General features: G+C 43.8%; 1 protein-coding gene across 1 annotated transcript in view; it reads right to left on the minus strand.

Moving 5' to 3' along the window:
• The window catches only part of Utp18 (UTP18, small subunit processome component), a 54,965-nt gene that overhangs the window by 6,051 nt on the left and 37,034 nt on the right, over positions 1–11,880 (minus strand). Inside the window, exons 6-9 of the mRNA XM_012515293.2 lie at positions 11,774–11,874; positions 11,417–11,507; positions 9,615–9,738; positions 3,655–3,829 (exon numbers count right to left, since the gene is read on the minus strand). Coding sequence (XP_012370747.2) covers positions 3,655–3,829; positions 9,615–9,738; positions 11,417–11,507; positions 11,774–11,874 — 491 coding nt within the window. The remainder of the gene's footprint in view (positions 1–3,654; positions 3,830–9,614; positions 9,739–11,416; positions 11,508–11,773; positions 11,875–11,880) is intronic.

The raw sequence follows: 11,880 nt of genomic DNA on the forward strand, positions 1-11,880 counted from the left end.
ACTCAAACATAATTCATATTGAACCACCACTTTAGTTTACAACCTAAACAGGATAAAACAGACTCCTAATTTAGATTCATATAACTGTATAATGCCATCAACTGCTTTTTACAAATAAAGTACAACAATTAGGAGTAAGTGTACATAGCAATTTCTTAAAGTCTATTTCTATCAAAGGTAGCTGTGTATTTTGATAGCTAAATAAACAGAACAAGGCACCAGAAACCCTGTGATAAGTAACATACATTGGCTCCTGGCTGTTTCCCACCACCATGAACTGCTGCCCTCTGCCTTGTGCTACTCTGCCCTGGAGCCAGCTGAGTATGGACTGAAACCTCCAAACTGTGAACTAAATAGACTTTCCTTTCTTAAAAAAGGAACACACGGGCTGGGGAGATGGCTCAGTGGAATAAGCGCTTCCCTGGCAAGCGCAAGGATCTGAGTTCAATCCCCGGTTCTGCAAAAAAAAGGAACACACATTTACACTGTCATATATATATATATATATCTCTTGGATGAAGTGGCTTCAGGTAACAAATAGCTCACACAATCATACATAGCACCCATGCATCCAAACAGTGGGCCAGTGTGTCCCTTCTCACAGGATTAAGACCAACTTACCAACAACTCATTTCTCAATGTTACTGGAGCCTCTTACTTGGATGGGATCTGCTACAGCATAATGTGCTCCTGAAACTCCACAGAATTGAACTGCGAAGTTCCCCAGGGAACCTTCTCCCCACTTTAATGCCTCTGCCCTCAGACCAACGACTACCTGGTCAGATCTAAGTTGTAGGTCATAGAACTTGCGCTGAAATCTGTGTTAAAAATTACAAATGAACTATTAAGAAAGAGACCCTTAAAGACCCAAATTCATTAACTCAGCTCCCTCTATTTCTTTCTTTTTTTTTTTTTTTTTTTTTCTTTTTTGGTATTTAGTACAGGGTCTCATGACACAGATCAGACTCATAGTGATCTTCCTGTTCTCAGCCTCCCAAGTGCTGGGGTTACTGGCGTGTGGCACCACGCCCAGTCTCAATCGCAGTCTCAGTGCACTCTGGTCCCTGCATCTGCCTAAGCAGGCGCTTTAATCCACTGCGCTATTTGGCCGGCCCTTCCCTCTATTCTAACAACATTTCTGTCATGACAGCTAAGAATCCATATATCAAAAATCAACTTAAAATTCATTTATCTTTAACTTAATGGATAAGATGTTCCACAACTTTCTACTGTTTCCAAGATTGTAGATGTGATAACAATTTGACTTCTGGGTCTCCCACTGACACAGTGGCTTAGATTTACATTCACTGCCTTGTGCTGGGGTAACGAAACTGTTTGGATCATTACAAGCAATTGCATTTAATGATACCAACACTGTTTCACTGAGACATTCTGAAGCTGCTATGCTTGGCTTCTTTCCATTAGATATTATGGTTGACTACCATTTAAAAACTGTGATTTGGCTGTTACTAATGAATTCCTTCTGTGATTTTGCCACAATAAAAAAACATTAAAGGCTGTCATGATCACTGAAGCAAAGTAGGCAGAACTAACTACTCTGCATCTTGCAGAATATATTATGTCAACAGAAGATAGAGCCCATGGCTTTCTAAAACAATTTACTACCATTAAAGTGACATAAGGTTAATCTGTACTAGCACATCACCACTCCCATTTGAGGAACAGAGATTTTAAAGCTGCCTTGAATTAAACCTTCTCATTTATCAAATGACTCATTGAACATAAAGGCAATAAAACGCAAACACTGTAGTTTTCAAACTTTTTCCCAGCATGACCCTTTCTCTATAAAATCATATAGAAAATCCCAACATACACCATAGGAAAAAGCAACATGGCTCTAAGTAACAGAAGCAGGAGCTCGGCCTCCTCTGTGCCCTATCTGCCACATGAAGTCCTAGGCAACAATGCCTGGGAGAAAACAGAGCCTAGAATCCCATCTACGCCCTCTACAACTGGTGACTTTACTTCTGGGAGCCTAGCATTTTGGTACACAGTTGGCAGAGGTATGACACCTAATGAAAGTCTTGGGCACTGCGTCTCAAGTTCATCCCCTGAAGGACAGCTATTTGAACCAAAAAATTTTGAAGAATTTCTTATAAATCTCGGTAAACTGCACACTATTACACAAGTTCATCCTAAGTGAGTTTTCATAAAACAATCTGGCAGTATACACATAACAGCACAACACAGTACTGTTGCCCAAAGCTCTACATCATCTGTGTATACCTGGCCCCCAAAGTAACTGTTAAATGAAGACACCGGTTCAGTCTGAGGACCTTTCAAAGAGTTGGATGACATTTCAGTTGAGCTCTGAGGTTGGGCAGAAAAGAGTTAACCCAAGCCTGAGGCCTTGCTTGCAAGGATGGCCCTTGGATGGTGCCTGGAACTGAGGCAATAAAGTCCTCTAAATAGCTATGAAATGTCCCCTGAAAGAGAGGGCGACTCACCAGGGCTGAACCATGTGCACAAGCAATGTGACTTGTGCTGAACAGGTGCCTTTACTTCTGGGAGTCTGGCATTTTGGTACATGGTTGGCAGAGGTATGACACCTAATGAAATCCCGAAGTCTTGGGCACTTCGTCTCTAAATGATCTTCCTAGGTAGAAAACACTTGATGCTGTCATCATATGTAATTGCTGGAGGAATTAAATGTGGCCCGTGTGACTACTAGGAGGGGACTCCTAGAGGGCTGTATCTGCTTTCCTCAAGACTTTGTCCCATGGGCCTTTTCCCTTTGCTTATTTTTTATTTCTGTCTTTTGATCCAATAAACCTTAGCCATGAACATGACCACGACCACATACTGAGCCTTGTTTCTAGCAAATCACCACATGTGGAAAATCCCTGAGGACTCCTGACACAGGTGTTACAAAACTATTTTTTTTTTTCATTGCTTTTCTTTTTATGTATTCATTACAGGCCTTACAAGGTCTCATTATGTAGATCGGACTCATGATCCTCCTGTTTTCAGCCTCCCAAGCGGTGAGATTACAGGCATACGCCACCACGCCCAGTCTCAGCTGCCACCTCAGTGCGCCCTGGGAGCGGGGCTGGCATAGCTTGTGGTGCTGGGGATAGCACCCCAGGCCCCAGTGTTCTGCCCAAGCAGGCGCTTTAATCCACTGAGCTATCTGGCCAGCCCTGTCTAGCTATTTTAATTGCAATATTTTTGACTCAAAATTTAAGAATTGCCTCTACTTCATGAAAACAGGTCTTCAAAAAGTTTCTTTCCTCACCTACTTTTTGAAAACCTGTTGTTTTGACTTCAATATGTCCCATAGTTTACACACTGAAAGAAACTTCTAGGGCCGGGGAGACAGCTCAGTGGCTTAAGCAGGCACCTACCTGGCAAGTACAAGGTTCCCCAGTCTGACCACCAGTACCAAAAACAAAAAAAGAAAGAAAGAAATGAGGACCACCACTTGAGAAATACTGAGACTGCATGGTAAAGCTTTCCTAAAAGAACCAAAGTAACACACACTTGCTGGCTACAAAACATTATCTCATCACATTCAAAAGCTGCACTACTAATAATTCTACAGAAAAAATGTGAGTACCAAAGTCACCTACTTTATAATAAGTCAAATTTTAAAATTCTCAATGATAAAAGCAAGGAGTAAAAAACAAGTATTACCAATCTGACTGCTTCTTTCATTTTTTCTGAAGCAACTGCCAAAATTTCTGAAGCAGGATTGAAGGCCAGGGAGGTAACACCAGTTACCAAGTTCATTACAGCTTTTATTGGCTTTGGGTTTGTTTCTTGGAGACATGAATCTTGATTGTATATGTTTACCACTCCACAACCGGAACTGCAATAAGAAAAGGATGCAACAAGATGTTAAAACCAGGAAAAGGGCTTTCAGAACCTATGTACGAATGCAGATTTCATGCCACAATACTTACAGGACTCACATGCTACAAAGAGCGCAGGCTTGCCGTGTCCACAGCAGGACAAAAGCTAGCTACGCTCTGCCAGGCCCGCTTCAGTCTTGCTGAGCTCTGTCTAGCAAGAAAATCCATGAGAGTACAAAATCTCCATTATTCATTCCTTGAAAAATACCTACCAAGTGCCTGCTCTACGCCAGACACTACTGAGTGCTTAGCACGCAACAGTGAACAGCAGAGGCCAGGGCCACTCCTCTCAGTGCTCACAGATGAATGTCCTCCTGTGCAGAAGGCAACTAACCTTCCCCAGGGATAACTCCTCCCCTTCCTCACTGTACTCTGTGACACAGACAGAACTTGCCAAGGTCACTAACGCAGGAAGGCAGATGCTCACTTTACTCTCTCGAGAATATTCACAGAGCAGGGTATGGAAGTGACCATCCAACTTTACTTGAATGCTCATGACCAAAACTCTTAAAAAGTAAATCCAAATGACCAATGTGAGTGTATCATTGGCAGAATCATCCTAGACAGTGAAAAATGAATGCTTTTGGACTCAACAAGAACATGGTACTTAACAATTCTCAGAATCTGGGGGGGGGGGGTGTCCTGGCAACCAAATCCAGAGCCTACACTGAACTACATCTCCAATCTTTCTAAAAAATACATTTGTTTAATTTTGAGACAAGGTCTCACCAAGTCCCTAAGTTGCCAAGCTGGGGATTACACATGTGTTGTCCCATGTACAGCTCACAGATTCTTCGTTCAAACTGGTCTTAGCTCAATTCTGCTGCCCTAACAAAATGCCTGAGACAGGGTATTAATTCATACATTAACAATTTTTCTCCCAGTTTTGGAGGCAGGAAAGTCCCAGACTAAGGTGCAGGCAGGTCAGGGTCTGGTGAGGACCATTCTGTTGCACAGTGGTGCCTTTCAGCTACGTGTTCCCTCGGCAGGAGGAATTCAGCCAACTTACCCTCAAAGCCTTTTGTAGGGGACCTAATCCCACCCATGAGGGTTCTGTCCTCATAAATTAATCACTTCGCAAAGAGGAAGGAGCTTAAGAGACAAGCTGGCATAGTGGCACGCACCTGCAGGCCCAGCTATTCCAGAGGCCGAGGCACAAGTGCGAGGCACAGCCTGAGCACCACAGCTAAATCCTACTGCTGGGCAGAGATCCACGTGAAAATCAGTCCCCACCCCAAGTTCACGACCCACGAGACGGCTGTGGTGGTGGTTTTCTAGCATGCAATTCCTAGCTCCATGGTCAATGTTTTAAGAAGAGCAAAACAAGGCAAAAACATATTACTGAATAAAACAGGCTTTTCTTGCATTATGAAACTTATGTTCAAGAGGGGCATGGTAGCTCACACCTGTAATCCCAGCATTCAGGAGACTGAAGCAGGAGGACTGATGGGAGTTTGGGGACAGCCTGTGCTATGTAGTGAGTGTGAGGCCAACCTGAACTACATAGTGAGATCCAGCCTAAACAAAAAAAAAACCTCAGAAGTAGAATTGTGGCAGATATAATTAGCTCAGATGAGTTTACACTGGAGTAAGTTGGATTCCTAATCCAATATAACTGGTATACTTTGTAAAGAAGGAAAATCTGGACACACAGACACACACAAACACACACACAGAGGAACAGCACCATGTGAAGACAAATTATACTGAGTACAAGGAGAGAAAGGATGATCCCTTTCCTCACTGCTTATAAAGGTCACAGCTAACTCTTATACTAAGAAAAAAAGAAAAAAAACTTCTAGAAAGATTCTCTACATGAAGTAAAATAAAACCAAAACACAGCACTAAAGTTTTGGAAGTATGAATTTCATACTTTTCTATAGCCCTGAATTACTCACTATGCTTTTAAAATAAAATAAAAGTAAGTGAGGGGAGGAGTAGTGGTTAGGAAGAACACAGAACTGCGAACAGGCGGCCAGGGGTCCAGATTCAGCTTTGCCAGTTACCAGCGTAATGACTAACAGCCAGCTATAAAAGCCTTAAATAACCTAACTGTGAGGCCTCAGTTTCCACAAGACAGAAGGCCTGGACGAGAGCACAACTCCCCAGCACAGACCTCTGCGGTGAGGGAAGGGCCCCCACACCTGTCCTGTCCGGTATGGAGCCAGCAGACACATGCACATGCCAATGTCACTAAGAAACTGAATTTCAAAATTTTAAATATGCACGTGTGGCTAGTAAGTGCTGTAATGGCTAGTAAGTGCAGACTCACTAAAACACTACTCAAAACACTTCGCAAATTTTAAGCTAAGAACTTAAAACCCAGGGGCTGGGGAGATGGCTCAGTGGAATAAGTGCTTCCCTGGCAAGTGCAAGGGCCTGAGTTCAATCCCTGGTTCCGCAAAAAAAAAAAAAAAAAAAAAAAAAAAACCCAGATTTAAGTGGGAAAAAATAGCAATGGAAGCTACATCCAGAGATGTTAAAAGATTGAAAAGGTAAAGCTACATAAAAACTGAAGCACAAATGGTTGAAGCTGCCTTTCCAAAGGGCTTACACAGACAGCTCAAAAGGATTTATAACAGAACAATTGAAACTATAAACTCTCTTTACTTCTAAGACAAATCTTAGTAATTTATAAGGGGCCAGCCTGATAACTCAGCAGACTAAAGTGCCTGCTTAGGCAGAGCTCAGCCACCAAGGCTGGATACCCGGCACTCTGTGCTGACCCCGGCCCTGGCCCCAGCCCCAGCCCTGGGGTGTGCTGAGACAGAGACTGAGACTAGGCGTGCACCTGTAATCCCAGCTCCTGGGAGGCTGTAAACAGGAGGATCCACTACGAGTCCAATCTACGTAGTGAGACCCTGAACACCCTGTAGACCCTGCCCTACATACAGAAAATAATAATTTACAATCTTCGGAACCGCATCATTTTTACATTTAAAAATCAACACAAAGAATCATGCCTTAAAGAGCAGTGACTACATGGTCAAGAGCCCAGGCTTTGAAACCAAAGATCTGGGCTAGAATCTTGGCTCTACTTCCTCACCTGATGAAGCACAGAGAATTCCTAGATTGTACAATATGAGATGAAAAGTTTAAGGCAAGCATTTGAAGCAGTGTTGGATAGCTGACTGTGATGGTGTATGCTTGTAATCCCAGCACACAGAAGGGTCACTGCGCGTTCAAGGCCAGCCTGGGCTGCACAGTGAGAATCTGTCTCAAAACCACGTGAAAAAGCCTTCATTAGAAAACAGGTATTGGGCCAAGGAGATGGCTCAGTAGAATAAGCACTTGCCTGGCAAGCGCAAGGGCCTGAGTTCAATCCCCAGTTCTGCCAAAACAAACAAAAAAAACAAAAAACAGGTATTTCCACAGCTTTGACTTAAGGTTCTCCAAATGCAAAGACCCCAAAATGGCTTTCAACCTGCAGCAAAGGCAGGAGCCCTTCTGCAGCCACCTGAAGTTGAGAGCTGCCTAGAAATAAGGGCTGTCACGCACCTGGGAGAGAAAGGCCACACTGGACTCGTCCATCCAACACACAGTCATTCAGTCACTTTGTTTTTAATGACTGGCTTCTGGACTAGACAGAGGTCACAAAACAAAGCGTTTACAGAAACTGCAGTGAAAGTTCAGCTCCCGAGTCTGCCTGGGGAAGGAGCACTGCCCCTGGGACAGCCAGGGCTGAAGCCCCTGCCAAGGCCTCACCCCAGCTGGGCTCCAGATGCGGGAGCAGCAGGACCCATCCACCACGGAAAAGCCGAATCCAAAATAAGTTCCCAAATACACGCCACGCCAACAGACATGCCATGCGCTGACGTGCGCATGTGCTAAATGTGCATAGCAAGCTGTTCATCAACAACAGTCGTAAAAATGACAACGCAAACTAAAAGAATTCTCTTTTTACAATAAGCTTATTTTCCAGATTTCCCTATAAAGGAAAACTGTAAACAGAAAACATCCACTCTGTGTCAGAACACAGGATGAGAGGAGGTGATGGACACTGACAGACAGGTCTTGCAGAGCAGCTCAGTGCAAGGAGCGAAGGCCGGGACAGCGGTTTCCATACCAGCAACGGGAGAGCAGAACGTCGGCGCCGCTTGGCCCAGTCCCCCCGCCTCTGCCCTGGCTGCTCCAGCATCAGCACTCTCCCCATCTACCTGACAGTACCACAACTCTCTGCCAAAGGTAAAGGCTTCCTTCTGAAAATGATCTTTGGGTCAGCACACCAGAATTCAGTTATGCTGAAGAGCAATTAGAACTGCATGACTTTAAACTGCTGTATGAGTTTCTTTCCTGTTTGAGCCCTTCACAGGGATACAAAGTGATACACAAAAGAGCAGGCAAGCACCAGAAAAAAGATTAAGTGTGCTGACTTCACAAACGTGAAGGGTAATTTTGTGCAGTTATCCTTGCTCCACACAAAGGCAGGAGCAGTTAGTTATATGAGACACCAGTCTTCGTTTTAACATGTTCACCCACGGTACATGCATGACTGCCTGACCAGGCAGCTAGTACCACTAGTGGTACAAACAGATCCAGTCACGTGTATCAGTCTTTACACTAGTAAAATTAATAAAAAGCCACTTGATTGGACAGTTTGCACATACTACAGCGGCTCAAGCAGCCCGCCCGCGAGACACACCACGAGGTACAGCCCTGTCGTGCACATGTTAAGGGGGCACTTCCTCAGCAGACCTGCTAACCATGAACTGCTGCTCCAGGGCTCACGACTCATGCTGAACACACCCTTCTGCAGTTGGGCAAACGGTGACCTTGGGTAGCAAAGCAAAGGCAGGGTCCTTGATCCAGGCTCTAGGACACCAGTCTTCTGTCACTATGCAACTGCCTGAGGCGCAGCCACAGAGGCTGGCCTGGTCTCCACATCCCACAGCCTCCTAGTTGCCTTTCCTCTCCAGACCCAAAGTAGCTTGCGTACCGATTTCCAAATGGCAGTGGAAGTTTTTTCAACTTTTTAACTTTGAAGGAATGAAAATAGAATGGGGAATATGTAATGTCTCTGGACAGGAAGACCCACTGGACCGCCACCCTAAAAAAGACTCCACTGAAATCTCCACAGCTCAATCATGTTTGGTCTAAGAGAGTCATTTAAAAATACAAAAACTCCCTCAAGATCATGGAATTACAGTTGCTTCTTCTTGTTATGGAATTCCAGTGGCTTGGTAAATTACTGTGGAACTACCGCTATGTATCCAATGCCTCTCCTCCCTCACTGCATTTTTGAATCAAGCAGAATAAAACCATTTTCCCCCAGTGCAATAATCACTTTTTATAGTAATAAATACAAGAACATGTCTTATGTAATATTTTTAAGTTTCTACAGTATTACAAATGGTACTGACAGGAATAAAAACAATTTGGTTTTTGTAACACCTAGCCAGACAAAAAACTACAACTATCTTTCAGAATTAAAATTGAAGGTGACTTTACCACTTCATTAATGGCAAGAAGCTAAACATAGAAAAATTTGTGTGATCAATGGATATTTCAAATCTAGGAAAATGCACAATGATTTAAGCTAGTGCAGTATTTTCTTTGCTATGGAGCAGAGAAACTGCCATTAGTATTATTAAGCACTGCGTCAAAAAAATATAAAGCACGAGGCTCTCCAGATTGATTGGTTTCACACTACCAGGTAGACTGCAAACGACTATTTGTGCAGCACCTACTTTTTTAATTCCTGGACCACTCGGTGCTTCTGGCTTCACAAATCCGCTTACTCACCCACAGGCCACATACTGTCCATTCCTCGACGTGGCGATGCTTAATCCACGTAAACTGCCCTCATCAACAAACCGGTTAAGGCATCTCCTAGAGTTCACATCCCAAACATAAACTTCTCCATCCCCTGAATGAAAAAGCCAAATGAGGGTTTGGTTAGTTTTGCTTTAAACATGAAATGCAAGAAAACTGAACGTTCTTAGTCCTCTTGCATAACACAAAGGACTACAAATATACTTACAACTCTTTTGCTCCTAGAAAACTGGATGGAAAGTGTTTGTTATCCACACTTATGTACACAGAAAAGTGCATCTGTCAGTCATTAAAAACACCATCAAGGGCCGACCTGATAGCTCAGTGGACTAAAGTGCCTGCTTAGGGAGAGCACAGCAGCCAGGGTTCGATCCCTGGCCTGCAGTGCCAGTGCCGGCCCCACCCCCAGGGCACACTGAGGGGTGACTGAGACTGGGTGTGGTGGTGCGCGCCTGTAATACCAGTGCTTGGGAGGCTGAACACAGGAGAATCCGAGTCTGATCTACGTAGTGAGACCCTGTAGACCCTGTCCTAAAAACGGGGGAAAAAAAAAAACCCACCATCAATAGCTTTAGCATGAAAGAGATCAGCAAGTCTGAGTTGAGCTTTTAGAAAGAGCTACAAAAAGCTTCAATAGTTTACCCATAAATTACTAACATAAAAACGTGAAGGGAAAAAAGCCATCTATCAACAGGCATTAGAGTGCCTAATACATAAGGCTAGGTGACTCAGCAAATTTTGGATAATAGAAGAGAAAGTGAAAGAACTATTACTAAGACATTTAAACGATAATAAATGCTAAATGTGAATAATAAATACAAATAATTCTGGGAAAATTATAAATTTTACAAAGAATTACAAAGGGAAGACAAAAGATCCTAAATCTGAGGAGCCAATGTGTACTTCCACACTGGAATGGCCATCTACCTGCCCAAATCAGTCCTTATTCCCTCCTCTTGCTTATAGCACGATCACTGTGTCCCTACACAATGCGCCAAGTCAGGAAATGACCCTACAGCCCCACAAATGCACCTTCTCATTGTTCAGCCTTCCTCTCCCATGGACACTGCTCCACCCCACAGGAGAGCGTACTCCTATTCTCCCACGGAGAATTTGGAGAATTTCACTGTCTTAAGCAATTCCTTGAAAAAACTTTCCAGGCTAGAATGTGCAGGTTGAACACTGCAGGTTAAAGCCAGCCATTCACAATTACCAGTCAGTGCATGAGAAAGCAAATGGCAATAAAATGATTTTTTTTTTTTTTTTTTTTTTGCGAAACCGGGGATTGAACTCAGGCGCCCTTGCGCTTGCCAGGGAAGCGCTTATTCCACTGAGCCATCTCCCCGGCCCGACAAAATGAATTTGAGAAATGCAGCGAGTATGTCATAATTTGTTGGGTCATCTTCTCTTGCAAAAGAAGAGATGGGCTGCTTCCAGTTTTTTGCCGTCACTAATAAACATGCCATAAATACTCAAAAATAAGTTTAAAAAATTAAAAATAAAAAACTAAAGCCAGGCGTGGTAGCATACACCTATAACCCCAGCACTCAGGAGGCTGTGGCAGGAGGATAGTTTTGAATTCAAGACCAGCCTGGGCTACAAGGTGAACTCAAGGCCAGCCTGGACCACAGACTGACAGCCTGTCTCCAAGAAAAAAAAACCCTAAATTTGATATTCTTACTAAAACAAGAAAACCGACAGCAGCTTTTGATTAAATGTCAAACAGCCACACATTTCAAAGCTCCAAAGCTCCTCTCTTGCCAGTCACTTACCAGAATAGGTGTATATTTTCTTACTATCTGAAGTAAATGTGGACGCTGAAACTGTTCCATTAATCTTCATGCTACCAATCAGCTCCTTGGTCTGCAAGAACCAACATGACTCGTCAATTACCATGTGGCTCAGGAAGAATCACACTGTACAGAGCCAGAGAGGCTAGCTCTTCATGTTCCACAACCTACGTGACGCTACTGCTCGACAGTGGAAAGCTCCCCCCAGCTGCGCGCAACTCCACCCGAAGGTCCTCATGAGCACCAGGCCTTGAGCCAAAGTTCCAAGGACACACTGAGTTGGAACACACTCTCCTTACACTTGGTCTAACTCAAGACGAACAACAACTAGTAAGTCACCTTCATTGACAGCAAATGTGAATAGCCAGCTATGCCGTTGATAAGCAAGAAGGAGCCATCTGGGGAGACCTCAAAGCTCCTCACTATTCTTTCTTTCAAACCTCTCA

The sequence above is a fragment of the Octodon degus genome, unplaced genomic scaffold (assembly GCF_000260255.1).
Source record: "Octodon degus isolate 3935 unplaced genomic scaffold, OctDeg1.0 scaffold00056, whole genome shotgun sequence".
Classification (NCBI taxonomy): domain Eukaryota; kingdom Metazoa; phylum Chordata; class Mammalia; order Rodentia; family Octodontidae; genus Octodon; species Octodon degus.